Genomic DNA, 23,199 nt, shown 5'->3' on the forward strand with positions numbered 1-23,199 from the left:
AAGTACACTTCTTAAACAGTTCTAAATAACTATAACATAATAAACTTCAAAATAGTATTAAAGAATTAAACATATATTCAGAAAAATTAAATACTTTGAATACATGACTCGGTATGCCCCCTGCACCACAATTTAGTAACGTTCCTCATGAAGACATTGTTTAATACAAAAAATATTCTGCACAGGCTCACTCTTCAAACACCCCCCCCCCCCTGTATCTTAACATTAACTAGTGATAGGGGAAACAACCTGAAATAAGACAGAGAATTCTCAATCCCTTTAATTCCATTAATGGAAATTCCACATCCACAAGGCAATGTGCCCCCCCCCCCCCCATTCAAAACTCTACTTGTCTGAATCTAGTAAATAATAAATGGTCAGCACAACACACTGTAGCTTGAATTGAAATTGTAAGTATATTTGGAAGCTTTTGTAAGGCAGCAGTAGTTAAAAGAAGCTATTAATTGTGAAAGATCTGAAATAAACTCTCTAGCATGTGGCATGTAACCTGTTACTAACTACAGTAGTGCTTTCTCCTGAGCATGTAATAATTGTACAGATTTTACAGGTTAACATTACAGAAATAGTGGATCATGTGACTCATTCTGTGTTATTTATTTTTTGAAACAGAGCAATGGATAATTTTGCTCATAGGTTTGTATGTAAAGGCTAGGCAATCAGTCTCTAGACTGTTACATGCCTGTCAAAAAAAACTATATTCAAAAGTTTCCTTCAGCCGCAAGGATGGGACTTTTATTCACCAATTAAGCCATTTACATGAGGTAAAAGTGTCTTGGAACTACATTTTTAATTTAGGGATTCTTGTCTGCATTTGGCTTGTGTTAAGCATATCAAACTAATAAAACTACAATTTTGAAAAGAATAGTTTTAGTTTAAGAAGTTTGTTTATTTGTTTCTACTACACAATATCCATTTGTATTCTTTTTTTTTTAGGGGTTTGCAAAGTGATGCATTTTATAATTAGAACACAGCAAGATATTTGACATGCTACTACACAAAAAAGATTAGTTTGTAAATTAAAAAGAGATGGGCTGGATTCTAGGATTTACGCATGACTAATACTTCAGGAAAACAAAAAGACAGAAGGTCACAGCAAATGGAGGTCACATAAAAGGAAGCATGTTGACCTATTTGTCAGTGCAAGGGGTCAGAGTTGAGGCTTCTCTATTTCAATGTCTTTATAAGTGTTATTGCAAAAGCCTTAAAGAGAATGCAATGGGACAGTTGTGCAAGAAAGAACAGAAAGGTTTGTGACTCCTGTAAAACATGTATATTTTTGCACTTGCACTGTTTATTCTCATGCACTGTGCTGCAGTAGCGTTGTCGCCTCACAGTAAGACATCCTGTTCGATTCTCAGCTAGAGCGTCTTCTGTGTGGAGACATATGTGAATGGGCGTACCTCCGTTGAAGGTTGTGCATCAAGGCCGGCAGCATGGCATGTAAAAATCTACTGCCAATCATCAGCGGACTGGAGTTCCGCTGTGGCGACCCCTAACCGGGAAAAGCCGAAAGACACAACAACAACTGTGAAGTACTGCTGTGTTATTTGTTTTCCTGCACTTTTTGTGAAGGTTTTAGCTGTTTGTCTAACTGCTGCAGGGCTGCTGGTCTAAGTATTTACAGTGTACCTTGTTGAAATTAAACTAGTTCCAGGCATCTGGTTGTTGTTTCCAACACTTGAGCTCCAAACCAGTCATTTTACATTAAGCGAGTCTAAGTCTGCACTCTTGTGGCAGGAGTGGACTGATTTCACTCATCTGAGCAGGGGTACAGAGCTCACTGTGTACTTATCTGATTGGCCTGTGGGCTTAGGTAGTATTAAAACCTGTTTTTTTTCTAAGCGTATTTAAGCCTCACATTTGCGTAAAGCTGCTCTTCATGCAGCAGCTGTTTATGGTGCCCTGTATATATGCAAACGCCAAAAAATCAACATTTCTGTATAAAAATCCACAGCAACTCTTGAAAGGCACTTTTTGACTGAGAGGAATTCATGTGATAATTTCAAAGGAGAGAACCTCAGCATGTGAACTGGGGTGATACAGCACAGTGTAAAAAGGCAAGAATCAAATTATATAAACTACTCTGGACTCCCAAGTATATCAATTCAGAAACAAAGAGGGGATTCTGTTTCATAGCAGGTTCCTACTGAGGCCATGCCACTCTTTGGGGTTCTAGTTTCCATTTGGGAATAAGGTTATCAAATTACTGGAGAAAGCACAGCCATACCTCTCAACTGTCCATGTTTTTGCAGAATGTTCAGATTTTCATGTCACATTTTTTATCTGTTCCTTACATAATTTGCATTTTTTTGGCAAATCACTGAGGATTGAAGTCACTAAATAATGACAAACGTTTGAGTTTCAGACTTCACATCCTTCAGAAAAATGCATGCTAACTCAAATCCTGTTATTCTAGCAACTTTATAAGTTTATAAGAGCAATATTTAAAATCTGTTTGTATTTTTGGGTGTTACCCCATCCCCCATTATTTTAGGCTTTGTTCAGATTTCTTGAGCTAAGAGGTTGAGAGGTACACAGCTGAGGGCAACCACAGTGAGCCAGGATGGAAGCAGGGGTCAGGACTTGTAAGGAGTATGGCCCTGTAAGACAAAGAGGTGGATATTCTTGAGAACATCATACCTAAAAAGCAAGAAGTCAGATGACACAGGAGACATGTTTGATTTAAGAAACAGTGGTACAGTAAAGGACCATAGCCTGAAACCAGTGAAAAGACAATCCCAGACATAAATGAGATGGTACTTTTTCACACAGTGGATGTTACCATTTTATTTATTTGTTTTTTAAATGGGTAAAGCTTTGATGTCCAATTATGTCATTGCAGAAGTGAGCCCAGACTCAGTCATACAACATACAATTGGAAACTGAGAGAATCAAACTCAGAACTATGGGCTGATGCACATGAGCAGATCATAGCCTTAACCTTCTGAGATACTTGACTATGCAAGCAATAAATTACTAGAATATGTTGCTGAATCGCCATAAAAGAAGAGAGAAGGAGTGTGAAATTAACAGCAGTTGGGGCCAGTGAGACGGAGTGTCATTTCTGCTACTGGTAGTGTAGAGGGACAGAAAAGCTTTTAGCTAGACTCTAAGGAGCTTTTGAAAAACAATCCTAGACAGTTTATAATGGAGATTCTGTTTTTTTTTTCTAATTAGTTTTGATATTTCCTAAATTATCTAACGGAACCATAATGGATATACAGAGAACAGGTTTTTGAGACAGTACGGTTATATTTTGTCAGCATCTGCTTGGTTGAATCATACCCCAAAACAAAGTGCATTTGACACCCTAGAAAGTGCCTTATTTCATCATAACATACTTTCTGCAGTCATCTATGTTTACAAAATGACTCATTTTAACACGTTGCACATTTATGAGGAAAAAACTTCTGCAGTTGCTTTCAATAAAGTTATTGGGTGGACAAACTGAAAGTCAGCTTTCTTTCTAGCAGTTTCTCAGTGTTAGACAACAAGAGAGCCAGTCCTTCTTCTGGGAATTAATGTGCTTTATAGGCTCATACATTCTCCAGGGAATTAGTGTACTTTATAAGCTCATATATGACTGAATACTGCTTCTCCAAGCTGCACGCTTGCAGCATAAACAGACTTCATAAGAAGACAATCAAATGAGCCACTGGGATACAGTGGTGTCTGTTAATAATTTTCTACAAAACTAATAATCACTTATTCTGTTTGCTGAAACAATGAATAATATATTTCTATATGTGAAAAATATAGTCAAACTATTGCATATACTCCCATGTCTCTTCAACTTTTATGTGCCTTCCCACAAACAGTATCAGTTTTTCCAATTATTTTACAAAGCTTATGCATAATCGGACCTTATTAAGAATCAAACCTTGTGTTTGTAATGTTAACACCTTAACCATTAAGCCAACCTCCCAAAATCCTCCACGTGTGAAATTATGGGAAAGGGATTGTGCTATTCTCTACAAGGCTCTTGACTATGCCTTCTAGTTCTAAGTGGTTAGTTACATTTTTCTAGGCCATACCTTCTGATAGACCACACTGTGGGCTGTGCCCAAGGCATCCTCGGTGCTGCTTCAGATCTGGGCATTGCATTCCTCCATTCCTGGGTGGCACTATTACTTGCCGGGTCCTCTCTCTGCTGCCAGTGCCACACGGTGAGCTACATTGTGACCATGGACCCCAGGGGCTCACATCACAGTTAATGGCTGAAGAAAAAAAATAGAAAACATTTGGGAGATGAAACATTTTCAATTCCATACTACTAAAAACATTACCATAAAATGAAACCTAAGTAGTACACTATAAATGTTAACTGAATATTACCTTAAGTAAATATAGAAAGGCCACCCTGAGCACCCAGGTAGTGGCATTAGACCACAGTATGAACTGCATAAAGGTAAAGGTGTGTGCAAGATTACTACTGTAGACATACAGGAAATGAATGTCTACTCTATAAAGGGTGGGGATAAATGTGACATGATCAAGGCATGGAAATGTCACCACTCTACAACAGAAATAGACTACAAGCAAGGAGCTGTCATGAAACTCATCAGGCTGTATGTAACTACAGTTAATCCTAAATTTCATAAGATTTCACACCAAGAAATAACACGCATGGGTAATTAAACAATAATGGTTGTTCAAAAATATAACTTCTATCAGAAAACGGAATATCATACAGCTAACCTGCGAACCTTACAAAATACAGTTAGAAACAATGTTATACAGTAGGAAACAAGACAGCAAGTACATAAATACAGAGTCAGACACACACACACACACACACACACACACACACACACACACACACACACACACACACACAAACACATAGTGTAAGTACATAGGTTTATTGTCATAACACTTTTTAATTATAAGATAAAAAGAAAATGCGTGAATTTGGTAATACAGGAAATATACAATGTTGAAAGTGGATACTATGAAGGTCAATATTCAGAATGATTCGAAATTACCGTAAAGCAGTACAAGTGTAACCAACGACTCCTGCACTTCAGTAAGAGTTATTCTTCATCTGCACTCAACTCTGTAAGGTGCATGTCAGATGTTCGAGTGTCCAAACACTCAAATATCCACAAACCTCATAAACAAATGTAAAAATATACTTGTTTTCATGTTTTCCAAGATCGCACTACAGTAAGGAAAAGGGTAAGATTCCCGATCCTCATCATAGTACGATCTCCATTCATAAGGTCGACTTCACATCAGCGAATACTCACTTTCATTTACTTTTATTTGAACACATTCAGTTCAGCATTCTGAAAACCTTAAAACACACCTTCGATAAAACAGTATTTGTACAACTGCAATTCCACATTATAATAGTAAACATCTCTCTCTCTCTCTCTTTATATATATATATATATATATATATATATATATATATATATATATATGGGTTCTGTCAATATGTTCGAAGTCTCACTGCTTCGAATTCCACTTCACAGAGTCCATTTGTTCGAAGTAGTGACACTTCAAACATTGACTTCGGCAGTCACACTACAGCGCGGAATGGGAATATTCCCTTTTCCCCGCAATAGTGCGATCTCGGAGTTGGTCTATTTAAGTAGGGGGGGATGTGGGGGGCACAACATGTTTTACTGTTTTTATTTTTGTTTTGGGTAGTAGACTTCAGCGAAAGTGCACTTTCATTTAAGTGGACTTTCACTGAAGTCTAGGGTCTCCTTTTTTTTAATTTTGGAGAAGTGTCTTTTCGATGTTAAGCAGTAGACCCATATATATATATATATATATATATATATATATATATGGGTGTGTATATATATATATATATATATATATATATATATGGGTGTATATATATATATATATATATATATATATATATATATATATATATATATATATATATGTGTATATATATATATATATATATATATATATATATATATATATATATATAGATAGATATATATAAGGGAAATCTGTATTTACAATGAAAAAGCCTTGCTATTCTCACTAATAAGAGCAACTTACCTTTTCACTGTAACTCATTTGAGCTATAATATAGTAATGGGTCACCACCATATCAAAAGCTCCAGTAGCACCTGCTGTTCAATATGACCAAACTCCAAAACAACATAAGCTCTGGCTTTATTCAGCACTCAGAACATTCCAAATAAAATAAATTCAGTTCAGAAAGTAACTTAATGGAAAACCTGACAAGTTCATAGTAAAATACAGGCAACAGTAACAATATTTACTTGTTTGTTTTGTTTGTGATTACCATGATAGTCTGTCTGGGTATGTACCCAGTTTTGCAACCACCATATTATTTAGTATAAAAATTATACAAAAGAAATAGTTTTTCATTCATACAAAGCTTTTAAGTAATTACAAATTCATAAAGAAAGCTATATATATATATATATATACACATACATATTTAATTTTATCAAATAAATACGAATAACTTTAAAACAAAACCAAGATGGCATGGTGGATGTACTTCAAAATATCAATGTAAAAAGAAAACAATGCAAATAAATGCTAAAGATATAACGGAATCAACCAGGAAGAGTATGACAATCTAGGTTAAAACCACTCTTCTTTAATGTACAAACACAGATGATTTAGCGCTTTCATCCACAACACTGTGGACTTCATCAGAAGATTCCTTAGCTAGATTATCGTACTCTTCCTATTGGATTTCGTTATTTCTTTAGCATTTATTTGCATTGTTTTCTTTTTATGTTGGTTGACTAAACAATATCTCTCTGATTTAAAATAGCAATGTACAAATACATTAAAAAAGTAAAACAATGATTTAAAAGAAGTGAAACACAAAACAATTAACCCCCCCAACAAAACTCATGTTTTTGCAGCCCCCTGTGCCCCCCACACCCCCCGCTAATAATATATCAGCTTCAAGAATGCACAGCAGCAGGGAAGGAGCAAATTCTTCCTCCGCGCTGTACCGCAACCTCTCACAAACTAACACCAGCAGAAGCGACCAAATGAATTTCGATCACTTCTGCTGGCTGCAAAAATGTTTAATTACATGGAGTGTTTCCAGCATGGTAATGTGAGTTTGAAAGGTGGTCTGTGTGAAAATGTCTATGAAATAAGTTGAACAATGGTGCAGGGACAGATACCTGCAAAACTGATTGTTGAAGATAGATCAGTGGCCTGGGAATCAGAGGGCTAGCTTGGGGGAGATGATGTAACTTTGTACTTACTTACCTCTCCCTATGGGGAGTAGGCAGGATGTGTGTCCAGTGGGTAACATATCTTATTAAATATCTTAGTCTGAGGCTAGGGAACAAGCAAGAGCAGCTTGCTTATGGTGTGGAGAGTAATGAGCTTTTTAAGGGTTATTCTGCTTGCATAATTGAGCACTGTGTCTCCATTGATCCCTTGAGCAGTGACTGGACACAAAGTGGGAAAAAGGATAGGGGAATAAACAGAAAACTGGACCTTTAGCATTAATAGATAATAAGAGTAATGACAGTGGCTGGACACATAGCAGAAGATTATGACAATAAATAAACATATACATATAATCATCATGATCACCCCTCTTCTTCTCATTTTTACATGGGGTGAGGGTGTTGTGTGAACAGTAGCCAACTCTCTCTATGCAGTGCACTGTCCTGCCTTCTTCAGCACTCATGCCTGACTATTGTAGATCTTCTCTCACATAATCCATCCACCTATTTGCCGGACATCCTCATTTCCTCTTACCTTCTTCCTGCCTGTCCCAAATCTTCTTCACCAGGTTGTTGTCTGCTTTTCTGCACATGCACCTGAAATATGGTAATCTGTTTTCTTTGACCTTTCCTGCAATTGCAGCTACTTTGGTTTTTGCTCTTATGTCCTCATTTCTTCATCTATCCTAGAGTGTGCATCCTACCACCCTTCTCAGGCACTTTATTTCCATCACCTCTAGCTTCCTCATCTGCACTGCCTTTACTGCCCAGGTCTTGAACACCTTACTTTTCAACTTCTTTAGCATTATTCTGTCATAGACTACACCTGACACACTGTGCCAGTTGGCTACAGCTCCTCTGATTCTAGCTTTGACCTCCTCATTCAGAGTTTCCTTCTCCTCAACCACCCCTCCCAGATACTTAAAACTGTGAACCTGTTCCACTATTTTATTTTTCCCTCTCAATTCTCAGCTTCATCTGAACCCAACCATTTGTTGTCATGACAACTGTCTTAAGTACACTCAGTTTCATCCAATGTGCCTTGGTTTTGTATTCCATTCCCCTATCCATTGCTGAAGTTCCTGCTCAGAGTCTACCTGCAATGTCACATTGTCTGCATACAGCAACTTTGATGATCTATCTCCTGTGACCTGTTTTCTAATGTAGTCCATCACCACTATAAACAACACTGGGCTCAACTGTCTGTCTCACTTTAAATATTAGGTCATTTGTGCTGCATCCTGATCTGAATCTAAACTGGGCGGCACAGTGGTGCAGTGGTTAACATTGTCGCCTCACAGCAAGAGGTTCTCCGGTTCGATTCTCGGCTGGGGTGCCTTCTGTGTGGAGTTTGCATGTTCTCCCTGTGTTCGTGTGGGTTTCCTCCGGGTACTCCGGTTTCCTCCCACATTCCAAAGACATGCATCTGGAGCATTTCTCCCCGGGCCTCCGCTGAAAACAGGCTCTGAGGAACCTAGTCGGACATTCCCGGTCAACAAATGTAAAATAAAATAAAATAAACTGCTCATCTCCCATCTTATTTCGACTACTCCGTGTATTAGTTTATCAATCATCCTCTCCAGAACTTTCATGCAATGTGACAAGAGTTTGATACCTCTGTACTCCCCGCAGTTGTGAATGTCCCCTTTGTTCTTGAATACTGGCACTAGGATGCTTATTTCCCAGACTGACTCTGGTAGATGGCACTAAGAAGACAGAAAGATAAAGAAGATATTCAGACAGCCCTCATAAGGGATGCCAGGAAAAAGAACTGCTCACCAGTCTACAGGACATTAAAGGCAGATGGAAGGAGTACTTCCAGCAGCTACTGAATGAAGAAAACCTCACAGAAGCTGTACTGACCCAGACACAGCCTATAATGAGAGAAGAGGAGGAACTCACCCTAGAAGAAGTAAGAAAAGCACTAAGGAAAATGACGTCAGGAAAAGCAGCAGAGTCAGATGAGCCGGGTCCATCATTTCTATCTCCCACTTTTTCCTGCACTCCTTCTTTCTTTTGATGACTTCCTGGACGTCTGTATTCCACCACCAGCTTTCTCTTATGAACCTTATTTCCATATCTGGGTCGGCGGCATATCTGTTCTGTAGTCCTTATATATGTTGCTTTGAGGTTACGCCATTCTTCTTCAGCTCCACATATTTCCTCTTCTTCTTGACGTTTTAGAGCCCTGAGTAATTCCCTGAACTGTTGTGCTTCATCTTCAATCAACTTCCAGGTCTTCAGCCTGGTCTCTGTTGACCTTAGAGCTTTCCGCAACTACTACTTGCAGCTGACTGTGGCAACTAGTGGTTTATGCTGTGGACAGACTGTTTCAATAGGGATGAAATCTGCCTGAGTTGCATGTTGGCCACTCTTGTATGTGATCTTGTGACTACCTCTCTTTCAGAACCATGTGTTAGCTACTATCAAGCCATTTGCCATGCCGAAGTCTAAAATGTCTTGTCCTTCTTTATTCCTGTTGCCACATCCATGTAGACCCAGGGAGTCCTCATATCCTGTTCTGTCTGTCCTGATATGTGCCTTCAAGTCACCCATTAACACCAATCCATGTTATATCTTGCATTATCTAGTAGATCCTGAAACTGCTGTATGAATACACTCTTTTCCTCACTATCACAACCTTGCTCTGATGCATAGGCTGAGATTATGAATACTGCCCTATCATTAGGCTGGAGTCTGACTGCCACGAGTCTGTCACTAATTCTGATGATATCCTTCACTGCCTTCTGAAGCATCTCTCACCACAATTCCCACACCATTTCTAGCCTGTCCTCCTCCTGAGTAGGAGACTCTGGATCCCAAGCCAAGTGGCTTTGCTGCAGTGCCCTTCCATCTTAGATCCTGGATTAGCGGATGTCCAGCCTCCTCTGTATCATCATGTCATCCACTTCCAAGCTGAATCCTGTCAGTGAACCTACACTGAGTGTAGCAATTCTTAGTTCATGTTTGGCAGGTTGATTGGTTTTACATCCAGCTTTCACTCAACAGAGCTATCCCGGGTAACACAAACTGGGCAACTGGACACAAGCCGGACAGTATTTTATTGACCCAAGGCTGCTGAGCTTTATGGCAGGCACAAACTAGCCAATAGGAGCAAATATACTCTGGTGTAGGTCTAAGTAGGCTGCATCCTCAACGAATTTATCACTGGCAAAGGACATTTGACAACATTAGTCAACATGACCAAATTACCTAGAGCCATATTTTACACCGTTGAGTTGCTAGCTCTGCCACGGCACGCAGTCTGTGGTCCATGTTCTCGTATCTTGACATCAGGGAGAACATGCAAACTCTAAACAGGCATTAGCCAGAGGTCAAAATTGAACCTTGTACCTTATACATGGGAGGTGAAGACCTTAAGCATCATGCCAACTGGTCTATTTACACTATAAAGTGGGTGATATTTCATTACTGTATAGCTTTTATTTATGCATGTATGCATGTATTTTGGAAATCAGTAAAAAAGGCATGAACAATCATTTTGACCATTTATTATCAATATAACTTAAAAATAAAATATGATAGTACAGATTTATGACCACAAAAGTCATTTAGCTTAACATTATCTGGGGTTTGACTTTACTGGCCTGAATACAGCCACACCTCTCAAAGTGAAAATAGATACAAAGGCCCTAGTTATCTAATGAGCATAAAATCTGAACACCATATAGCACATAACTTTTCCTCTTTCCGGTAAGAATGTGGGATATTACTCAGAAACACATTTGAAAAACAGAATGACAAAACTGAGGAAAAATATAAGCACATTGTCAAACAGATGGTGTAAAATCTGTAGACTTTAATGAACTGTATTGCAGAAGCCTTACCGGACAACATCATAAATTTTTGCTTCTGAAAAGGGGAGATGTAAGATGTGTGCCTTCTTTTTTTAAATTATCTGTGGCGGTAGTATGTTGGTTGTGTAGTGTGGTTTTGTGTGTACTAGACAGCTTCAAAAACATGTGTAATGAGAGAGGGATTCAAAAAACTGTGTAAAGGGATAAATCAAACCTGAACACAGGGGGGTATATCAAACCTGAATACAGGGAGGTAAATCAAGCCAGAACACAGCAGCATATTTCCAAAACGAGTAAAATCATGTGCAGGGGTAAATCAGGCCTGAACAATGGTATGTTCCTCCAAAACAGAGAGAGTGGAGATGTCTGAATGTATAGATTCATAGGTCCATAGGTGTTTACTAGGCTAACGACCACAAGGGCCTTTTTAAGCCTATCTATGCTTCCCAAATCTCTGACAAATTCTGATACCCTTGATAAGTGTAAGCATGGGCCTGGGAGATGAACCATTTACAGGGAACCTGTGTCCGTTAGACACATAAGTACCAAACCAGGAATGAATTTCCAGTTTCCTATCCAATTGTCCAAGTTGCACTTGAATTGGATTAGGGAGGAACTCTGCTTCACATGGATGGGGAGCCTGTTCCATAGACAGGGTAGTCTCTGGGAATACATATGTATCTCTCCAGCAGGTCCTATTTATATCACAGGCAAGGTTTAAGTCTTTAGAATGGGTAATTCTGGTGCTATTTGTTTTGTGGATATGCAGGAGGTCCATCAGAGTGGGGTCCAACAATGCCCTGTATGCAGGCATAGATCTCCCCTCACAAGCCTGTAGGAGACAGAATACAGGGATAGGGCCTTGAGGCGGTCTGCATAGAACATATTGCTTATGCCCTGTATTCTTTTAGTGAGGAACCTCTGTGGATGTTCCAATTGTTGGATATGCCTGGTTAGGTACATACCAAAGTTGGTACTGTACTCAATGATAGTTCTGATGAATGCTGAATACAGTGGAACAATGACAACAAAGTATCAGTAAGAGTTTAAAGGTGAAGCATCATGGGTCTTCTGAAGCCATGTAGCTGAAACACTGGTTATGTCCTCAAGGCATCATTTATATGTATATCCCATTGGCCTCCACTCTAGGAAGTTTAGGGTATTATTATACTGTCACAACCTGAGCTTGGTTGCATCTTTTTTGGAGTTTTTACTGACTGGTTTGTCTGTGTGAACTTTCACCCTTTGATTTAAAAGCAAAATAATGGGTCTCCAACATAGACATGGTCAACTCTAGCTGTTTTGTAAATAGATAAAAAATATCAAAAAGCCAGTTTGCTGTATATTTTGGGCAAATATTAAAAGCTGAAAAGTAAAAACAAATAGCAGAGCAGTACAACTGAAAAATGGCACCCAGTACAAAAGAGCTTACAGACCGAGTGGTGTTTCATTTACTATCTTTTAGTTTTCATTAACAAAACTCATGATTTCACAAGATTGTTTAGGGAAATAACTGGAAATCTCAGATGACAAAAACCTGATGTATCACATAAGGCTCATCTTCTGGTCTAAATCCTTTATTTTATGCTCCACGAATTAAAAATTAACACCACATTATGAGCATTCTGTAGTTAAATCTAGCAGAAGTTTTAAAATCTGTAGGCAGTCAGCATGAATTTATGGAAAAGGTTTGAATAATGAAAACAAGGAACAGCTTAGTCTGATTGTAGGTTTAAAGCTGGCATAAAATGGAAATGTAAGCTTAGCTGGAAATTACTGGAACAGTAAGATATAGTAGGGCAACATATCACACATGCAAGACAAAAGGAAGGACTTAAAACATGCATATAATGTAGAGTATGGATTTGAGAAAAGAAAAAAAATAATAGAAATAATACTCAAGTTTCATACCTAAGGTACTATTTGTGGTTCGTTCAAATCTGCATGCAAGAAGCTATAATCTGGCAACATCTGGTGCAGGTGTGTTCAGAGCAGCTGTCCTGTGATAACTGCAGCCTGAAGCCCTCAGGTACTACACATGGAACAGTGGGTCCCCTCCCACGTTACATTTATTGGGGCCTGAAATACAGTCAAGGCTCTGTAACCCTTCCCCCAAAAATATGGATGCAGACATATTTACCAATGATAAGAGCAATGCATCTCACTTTCACTAACCTCACCCTACCGAAACCTAAGTCCTACATCAGCTCCTGTGTTTGTAATGTCTACCTCACAGCTAATTTATTCATTCTATGAAACAATGGTGTGTGACATCAGTTAATTTAAATGACATTGTTTGCTGGGTTGTGCCTTCACTGTGTGAAACAGGTTTAATCAGCACTTGGTTAACACTGCTGTTTAATGAGAAGAGGTTTTGCTCCTGCAATTAACAGTTGGCACAAGAAGAAAGGAAACAACTGCTTCCATGCCCTACCATGAAGCCGAAGCAGGTGGTGAATGTCTTTTTAAGTGTATTAATGACTGTAATCTGCCCCCTCTCTTCAATATACCATCTGGGTTGCTTCCCTGGGATCTGGAAGGTGTCAGACTTATAATGGACTTGAAAACATCTTTCACTTTACCTGTGTCAGCCAAGCCAGCTGTAACCATTTCATTTCTCATTCACTTTTCTTTGCACTTCTGCTTTGTAACTTCCTTGCCTAGTTTTTGAGTGGTTGTGCATTTAACTGTTACTGCTGTGTGAGTTTAGTACCTAGTGTGACTGCATTTGTCATTATTATTTATTTTATTTTATTTATCTGTTGTTTACCGGGAAAGTCCAACTGAGTAATACCCATTTAGAGCAGAGGCCCAGAGAGAAAAGGTTCATTTGCTTACATTGCATTATACTAAGTTCCAATCAAACACAGAGTAAACATTTCTATTTACATTTATACACAAACCATAGTTACATTTCTAGTTACACTTATACACAAACAGTTGTTACATTTTTATTTACATTTATACACAAACAGTAGTTACATTTCTAGTTACACTTATAGACAAACAATAGTTACATTTCTATTTACATTTATACACAAACAGCAGTTACATTTATACATACACATTCTAAGAATTTACAGAGGTGGAAGGTACAAGAGAGAAAGCACACATGCAACTTAATGGATTGTACAGGCAGCAGTTATGCATAAAAACTGTTTTGTCATTTTAGTAAGAGGTTGAGAATATTATGTTTAAGGAAAGTATTTGGATAGTACTGTAGAGTAAAAAAAGTTTTAACCCTGTGATGAGCATGTACAGGACCAGGCTTGATTAAGATGTTATTTCAAGTACTAGCATTCTTTGTCAATATGCAGTCTGATTTTTGAAAGGAAATATATGGCATATAAGCCGTACTCTGCCAAATAATTGACTGTAATAAATTTTATGTGTACGATGCCTGGGCAATTTTTTTTAGACTAGGCTTGTAAAGGCTCCAGGGCCATTAGCCTAGTACACACCTATGAACCTTTGTGTATATACTAGAGTAATATGAAAATAATCACATTTTGATACCAGTCCACAAACCTCCAGCACCATTACAAACACACACACATACATACACACCTAAGGATTCCCTTTTTGTATTGATTTCATTTTTTGAACCCTCTTAAATGAAATGTTCAGCAAAGCATTAATATTATTGGGTCATATAGGAGACCCAGTGTTCCTTGTTTCCTGTGTGGCTAATTTAATCACTACATGCATTTCTGCATTGACCATTTAGCATACATTTCCTGATACAGTGATTTCTGCATCGACCCTTTAGCATTCTTTCCGTGATGCAGTGATCTCTGCATCAATCCTTTTACATGCATTTCTTGATGCAGTGATCTCTCTGCACTACCTCTGTTCATCAGAGTGACAATTTAAGTGTTAGGTAACATATGAGAGCACTTGCCAACTAAGTATTTAGTTAATAAACAGCTAAAAATAAACCTAATGGCCCATGAAGCAGAATGAGAAATCTGCAGAGGATGTCTGAGCAGTGTAATATCTGATAAGCACAGCAATTGGAACAAAGCTACAGGCCTTCAGTCTGCTCTCTGCTGCATTGTAACCTGTATGCATAGCTTCCAGCTCTTGAGGCGAGTGACCAATGTTACATGTTTCATGACCTTTAACCTTTCTAGATAAATGAGCATGCATAGTATGGAACTACAGCACAGGGGAATTAAGGTTATCAGCTGCTACTGAACGAGTGGCATTGAGACTTTCAACACCTCTGGCCAAAATCCATTATTTTGAAAGTCTGAATGCTGTCAATATTATATGGAATCATTAACTTATACTGAGAGAGTAGACTTTATTGAAAAGTTACCAACATGCTGGAGGGATAGATTCCTGTCCCAGAGACTTCCCATACTCAAGAACAAACTACCTTTCTATATCAAACAAAGCTCCTCATTAGCATTCTTCAAAAAAAAAAAAAAATCTTGATGATTGGATGGGAAATTGAAAGTCACCTCTGTGGCTCTGCTCGACAGGGGCACAGGAAAATAATTTTCTTGGGTGGCGAAAGCCAGGGTACCTTTTTGGCTAGGCTTGTATAGGCCCTAGGGCCAATAGCCTAGTACCTACCTATGAACCTATGAACACCTAAATGAAACTAATACTTTAATATTGCTTATTGTAATAAATAACAAAATGTGAACTGTTGCTCAAGTTACCAGCATCTGAACACTCTCATATTAATCATTTAATAGCACTGTAGAAACTTTAACAAAAAAAAAAAATATGTAATAGGAATAGTGAGAACGTTAGTAAGACAAGTTAAGAGCATTGATGTTACTTGTCTCAAGACTTAGAATAAAATTAAAATACTGAATGCATATCTTTAAATGTTAAAATGGCACATTCTTTATTCCTACATATAAGTATAATAGTGATATAACATTGAAAATAGCTACAAAAATTGGGCTTGCCTCAGTGTGACCCAGCAGACTCGAGTGTAACTAGACGCTCTGACCTCCCAGACCCCTTTTAAACTCCCCACTCTTCTAAGTTAACCAAAAGTTTTAGTGCTTTGCACCGCTACAAAAATTGGGCTTGCCTCAGTGTGACCTATGGCAGCAGACTTGAGTGTAACTAGAAGGTTGGACCTCCCAGACACCTTTTAAACTCCCCACTCTTCTAAGTTAACCAATGTACGTTTTATTGTACCCTGTGTTTAAAATGTTGCTGGCTCCTAGTCTACTATGTACTGCCAGAATGCACCCCTCACTTTGTCCAAGCCTAATTTCCTAAACTCTTCAACTATACCTTACTCTACCCAGTTCACTCTTTTTCTCTACAATCATTATTGCTCTTGTTTCTGTTCTCTTTCTCCTTCTATCTTAGATTCCTCTTATCCACTTATTTCAAACAGCTCTCCCTCCCTTATACTCTACCCTTAATTTACCTTCTTTTTCTCCCTGATAGTCACTGATTGTCTTTCTCAACAGCTGTTTCCCGTTTGGGCTAGTCCTGTTACATAAGGAGCTTCTTACTTCCCTTCCCCTTATTTTTACCTTTCTACCTACACTCCCATGATGTCTAGCACCATTAAAACCCCTCTCAGCGGTTTGGCACCATTCCCTTCTCTGACTATCCCCTCCTTACCAGAACCTTTCCAACGTGTTTCTGGAAGTTAAGTATCTTTCCTAGGAACCAGCTGCTAAGGTAGCATATCTTGTGTTTTATTTTTTCCTATGCAATGTTGTTGTTCTCATGGCTGAATTGGAACTGTTTTTAAATGTGTTTGTTAGAATGTTTTTTCTGATGTAAGATGTACCTAAAGAGTATATCTAACATTACAGTTTACTCCTCCTGCTGAACACTTGCTAGATGACATTGCTAGTACTGTTGATTATTTTCATGTTAAAAACACTGTTTGGTTTACTCTACTGCTGTAAACATTATCAAGCTTGAACATAGGGCTGAGACACATGAAAGTAAACCTTAGTGCTACAGTTATTTTTCAGACTGCCAGTAGCTCTTAACAATTAATGCAATCTGCTTGCTGGTTCCTAGAATTTCTCTGCCCTATACACATCTCGGCATAGCAGCCCTATTGTTGCTCCACTTGATATTATAATTGTTCCAGGATATTTGACTAGCTAGATTCTATTTTTAAATTGTTTATATTTCTAAGCTCCTACTGTTTTTTTAAAATGCTACCAGCTTCTGTGAGGGGTGTAACTAGAGTCTGTGGGCATTTCTAAGCTCCTACTTGCATTTAAACACTTCTAGCATCTGTAAGGGGTGTCATTTGAGCTTATGGGAATTGTTATGCTCTATTCTAGCATTTTAAATGCTACTAGCTTCTGCGAGGGGATGTAATTAGAGCCTGTGGGCATTTCTAAGCTCCTGCTTGCATTTAAACGTTTCCTAGCTTCTGTGAGGGGTGTAATTTGAGTTTGTGGGAATTTCTATGCTCCATTCTTGCATTTTAAATGCTACTAGTTTCTACAAGGGGTGTAATTAGAGCCTGTGGGCATTTCTAAGCTCATGCTTTTGTTAAAATACTACTAGCTGTCCCACTGGAAGTTATATTAGCCGTAGGACTTTTCCAAGTTCATTCTAGCCTCAAAACGCTATTTTCCTTTCTGCTGGATGTTATTTTCTGCTCCTGGTTATTCCCTAGCTCCTACTAACTGTTGCATTACAGGTTTGAAATGCAAGAGTTTTATTTCTCTTGTTGTTTCTTTCAGTTATCCAGTAGTGCCCTATCCTATAATTACTCTCACCATAGTTGAAATAGTACCTGTCCTCCACCACATTAGCCCAAAAGTCCATGCTTATATAACTAATTACTACTCCATAGCTGGTTTCAATCCTGACTATTATACATTAACTTAGTTTTTGTACTGTTTTGGGTTTTACCTTTGCTCCTATCATTCGCCATAATACTGTTCTAAATTTTTGACTATCCTCCTATTCTTCACCTAACCTTACTGCTCTATTTATTGTTGTTTTTTGTAGAATTTTAGTGCTTTGCACTGCTACAAAAATTGGGCTTGCCTCAGTGTGACCTACGGCAGCAAACCTGAGCATAACTAGAAGCTCTGATCACCCAGACGCCTTTTAAACTTCCCACTCTTCTAAGTTAACCAAAGTACATTTTATTGTACTCTGTATTTAAAATTTAGCTGGCTCCTACTCTAATACTTACTGCCAGAACACACACTCATTTTGTCCAAGCCTAATTTCCTAGACTCTTTTACTAAACCTTACTCTACCTAACTCACTCTTTTTCTCTACAATCATTATTGCTCTTGTCTCTGTTCTCATTCTCCTTCTATCTTAGATTCCTCTTATCCACTTATTTCAAACAGCTCTCCCTCCCTTATACTCTATCCATAATTTACCTTCTTTCTCTCCCTGATAGTCATGGATTGTCTTTCGCAACAGCTGTTTCTAGCTTGGGCTAGCCTCGCTCCGTTTACCCTTGTTACTGCTCAGGCTTACTTCACTACCCTACCCTACCCCTATTCTCACCCACCCCATTACAATTTCCTTTATACCATCCACTCCCTCCCCTTCCTTCCCCAACATCCACTGACAAACTACTTCCTGTCAGACTCCAAATACATCACTTCCTTCCCCTACTATTACACCCTGTCTATAACCCCTACACCCTCCATCAAAAAGGAAACATGTTATCATTACCACCTCACTCCTACTTCTCTCTGCTCTAACCTCTTCTCCCCCAGCATAACCTCCTTACTTCCACTCAGCATGGTTTCCATTCCAACCACAGCACAACTACTGCCCTCTTATCCTTTACACATATCATTGCCGAGGCCCTAGACAATAAACTCATATCATGTCTCTTCCTTGACCTTTCCAAAGTCTTTGATACAGTCTCCCATCCCCTACTTCTATTTAAACTTGCAAATCTCAATCTAGCTATCTTCGTCCTCCCTTGCCTGGTTCTTCAGTTACTTATCCTGCTGGCAGCAATTTGCTAAATGTCTCTTTTCCACTTCTCCATTCATACCTGTCCCAACCGGTGTGCCACAAGGTTCTATCCTGGGTCCCCTCCTATTTAATGTCTTTACCAATGATCTCTATATTTTTTGTAAACAATCCTCCCTTACCCAATATGCAGACGACTCGACTCTCATCTCCATCTCAGACAATATCTCCAGTTTCCACACTCTTACTCAACAAGCCTTCCTATCCACTGAACAGCGGTTGTCCAGGAATCTACTCATTCTCAACCCTAAAAAGACCAAACTCTTATTATTTTTTCTCCCGATCTCTGTCTCACCTCAAATCCACCTTTACTATTACTTTCTCTAATAACACTATATTCCAACCTGAAGCTCACACTAAACTCCTTGGGGCCATCATCGATGATGAACTCAAATTCAACTTGCACATCCTCCAAAGTGTAAAAAAAGACTCACCAGAAACTTGGTTTACTGTATCACAACAAAACATTTTTAACTACAAATGCCAGACTCTCCCTTGCACAAGCTCTGCTCCTCTTCTTCCTTCTACATGCTGCCCCAGTACTCACCAACATCCAAACTACTACTTTAAACAAACTCCAACAAACTTACTTCAAGATAGCTAGATTTATCACATACTGTCCATACAACACACATCACTGCCTTGCCCTAAATACTCTCCACTGGTTAGAATTCCCCCATCTTCTACTGCGGTCAAATTTCAAATGTTACACTTCATTCTTTGCAAACCTTCATCCTGCCATGCTCTCTCTTCCTTCATCTCTATCTACACTCCTCTGTGGACTCTCCGTACCTCTAATCAGCAACTACTACAAATCTACCAACCCAAAAAATAGCTGGCAAACTCCTATGTAAACACTCCGCCACCCAAGCCTAGAGCCAACTCCGAAGAGACATTTGTTCCATCATTCACCAATCGCACTTTAAAGAAAAACTCAAACTTCATCTACTCGGCTCCAAAATATGTCCTTGTCAAGCCCCTACTTAAGATCTCCACAACCCTACTGTATACCTTTTCAGTCCCTCCACATACAGCTAAGTACTCCACTATTGTGGATACTTATTAAACTCTACAATCAATACTGTTGGACTTAACTCATTTTGTAAATATGTAAATATATGTTTTAGTCTGTAAAAATATTGATATGTATATATCATGTGTTTTGCATTTCTGCTTTTTCTCTCTAACATTCTTGTGTAACTGATTTTGACCATATTTTTAATGAACGTTTTTTTACTTGTATATAAGGCTACTCAGTTAGCTATTCACATGTTCTGAACATGTGACTTTTTAACATTTAAAGATGTGTGTTCAGTATTTTGATTTTCTTCTGATGAAGTCTTCAGATATAGCAAAACAAAATCATTTAATTTGTTCATTAAAGTTGCTGGTATTCCTTTTATGGGCTTTTTTCAGTTTATATCTTCAGCTTCTTGTAGCTTGTATTTTGCTGTTTGTTTATTGTGGAAACTTTGCAAAACTGTTTTTAGCTGTTTTTGAAAGATTTACATTTGATATGAGAAATCAAAAGGGAAATGAAAATATATCTGAACACATGGCAGGATAGACTAGCAGAGCACCATCAAGGCTGGAATCAGGCTACCTGATGAATTGCAAGAAAGCTTTGTATTTCACATGTATTGTGAATATACATGCTAAAAAAGGGTTGCTGGCAAAGGACGTTTTAACACTTAAGTACCAAATATTGCAGTGTCAGTGGAAACAGTTACAAGAGATATTACTGTACTGCAGCCAATTACCCTCCCCCATATCATACAAGTAATCAGGTGGTACTTATTACCCTCCTCCATATCATACAAGTAATCAGGTGGTGCTTATTACCCTCCTCCATATCATAGAAGTAATCAGGTTGTGCTTATTAGCCTCCCTCATATCATACAATAAATCAATTGGTGCTTATCACCCTCCCCCATATCAAACAATCACATGGTGGTTATTACCCTCACCCATATCATACAATTAATCAGGTGGTACTTATTACCCTCCTCTATATCATACAAGCAATCAGGTGGTGCTTATTACCCTCCCCATATCATACAATCAATTAGTTGGTGCGTTTTACCCTCCCCCATAATCATACAATTAATCAGGTGGTGCTTTTTACCTTCCCCCATATCATACAAGTAATCAGGTGGTGCTTATTACCCTCCCCCATATCATACAATCAATCAGTTGGTGCTTATTACCCTCCCCCATATCATACAATTAATCAGGTGGTGCTTATTACCCTCCTCCATATCATACAAGAAATCAGGTGGTGTTTCTTACCCTCCTCCATATCATACAATCAATCAGTTGGTGCTTTTTACCTTCCCCCATATCAAGCAATTAATCACATGGTGCTTGTTACCATCCCCCATATCATACAATTAATCAGGTGGTGCTTATTACCCTCCCCCATATCATACAATTAATCAGGTGTGCTTATTACCCTCCCCCATATCATACAATCAATCAGGTGGTCATACCAAACAGCAAGCATGTTTCTGATGTATTAAGAGATCATGTTATGCCAAAGATTGTTGGTTCAAAGAAAAAATATCTACAAAATGCCTTAGGAAAGACCATCATGATCCATCATGCAGATGGAGAAGCAGAAAGAAAAATACAAGTGTTAATATTTAAATGTACTAAATAATTGCCTCCATGACTTTATATCTAAAAAGGGAAGAAGTGAAGTGATGCATACCTATGCACTGTTGTGGTTGTTATATATGTCAGCATTCTTCCCAGGACATGCATGCCTGTAACCTTCACATTATAAATATATTGCAGTATCAGCCTTTTTGGTTCTCCCTAGTTAGTCATTGCATATATATTTTAATGCTCATTTGGTAAGAACACAATTCACGCAATCATTCTGCCAAACGGAAACCAAGAAAATATAGAACATCTTGTAAATCAGGGGCACGGGATCTATTTTTTGTGAACTAAACAAATGGTGTAAAACCACAACAAAGCAATTTTCTTAGCCACTTAAGGGACCAAAAATTAAACAGTTACTGTTTTGAAACAAAAATAATGTTGGTCAGTTCTATTCAAGCAAAGCAGAGCAACTTGCACAAATTAATAAATGTACAATTGTGTGTCACCATATATCTATGACCAATTAAACAATCAAAAGGTTGCAATCCACATTTCACAGCAAAAACTGAGTATCTGTTGTATAAAAAGCAAAATGGAGCAATATGTTATTTGTATTTTTATTTATTTATCATTTATACAAGGGTAAGTGTATTTGTCCAAAGTCCCTTTCCAGGCATCATCTTGACCATAAGGCACAGTATAAGAAAAATAAATCAATCAAAGAAGTACAGTTCACAAGAATTACATACACTACATTAAAGTAATCATCATATTAGAAAGGGTAATAGAATTCAATTTGTTTAACTTTATTTGTTAACTGGGGTAGATCACTGATCCAGCTGGACATCTTTGGGTTCCACCCAGAAAAATTAATAAACAATGCCACAAAGCTAAGAACATTAACAATAGATTACGAGAACAAACTCTGATCAACAGACAAAAACCTGGATAGTGGAGTCAAGAATATTGTTAACAAGGGAAGATCAAAATAATTGAAGCACAAGAACTACAAAGATTAAAACAGACACACTGACAATGATTTATAAAATATTGAGAGAAATCAAATAGATATTATAACAGACTATATACAGTATATACATTTAAGAATAAAATTCCTCCTAACTACATGGTAAATGAGCAAAAGAACAATTCAATACTTGTGTAGAAATTGTAAATATTATGTCTGTATAAAACTGTATGATGTTTTTTTTTTTTTTTTTTTTTCACTGTTGGTGTAAACCCTTGGATGAAACTGGAAATGGTCCCTGTTATAAGCCAGTAAACAAATATATAAAATAGCAATAAACAAATAAATACATACATAAACAGAAAAGGGGAATAGGTTTAGAGGTGAATGTACAGGTTTATGAATAAGTAAAAGGTGTTTGAAGAAGGTGAGAGAAGGAATATATTGTCATTTAAAATTGACTGTGAATTTGTTAAGCAATTTAAACAACATGAGTCAACTTAAAAGTCAAAAAGGGGAAACCAGTGTCCTGAATTCAGTACAGGCATTATAAGAGTTTGTTTTGTTGTAAAATGTTGTTGGTATAAAAATAAGTGTTTTGTTGGTCTATAAAGTCTTAGACTTGCCA

At 37.9% G+C, this 23,199-nt stretch overlaps 1 protein-coding gene across 1 annotated transcript in view; it reads right to left on the minus strand.

Annotated features, from left to right (window-relative positions):
• LOC122813033 (somatomedin-B and thrombospondin type-1 domain-containing protein-like) overlaps nt 1-23,199 on the minus strand; it is a 716,231-nt gene that overhangs the window by 296,269 nt on the left and 396,763 nt on the right. The window contains exon 2 of the mRNA XM_044085142.1: nt 4,056-4,238. Within this exon, the coding sequence (XP_043941077.1) occupies nt 4,056-4,238 (183 nt within the window). The remainder of the gene's footprint in view (nt 1-4,055; nt 4,239-23,199) is intronic.

This window comes from Protopterus annectens, chromosome 10.part0 (assembly GCF_019279795.1).
Source record: "Protopterus annectens isolate FY-2018-M chromosome 10.part0, PAN1.0, whole genome shotgun sequence".
NCBI lineage: Eukaryota > Metazoa > Chordata > Ceratodontiformes > Protopteridae > Protopterus > Protopterus annectens.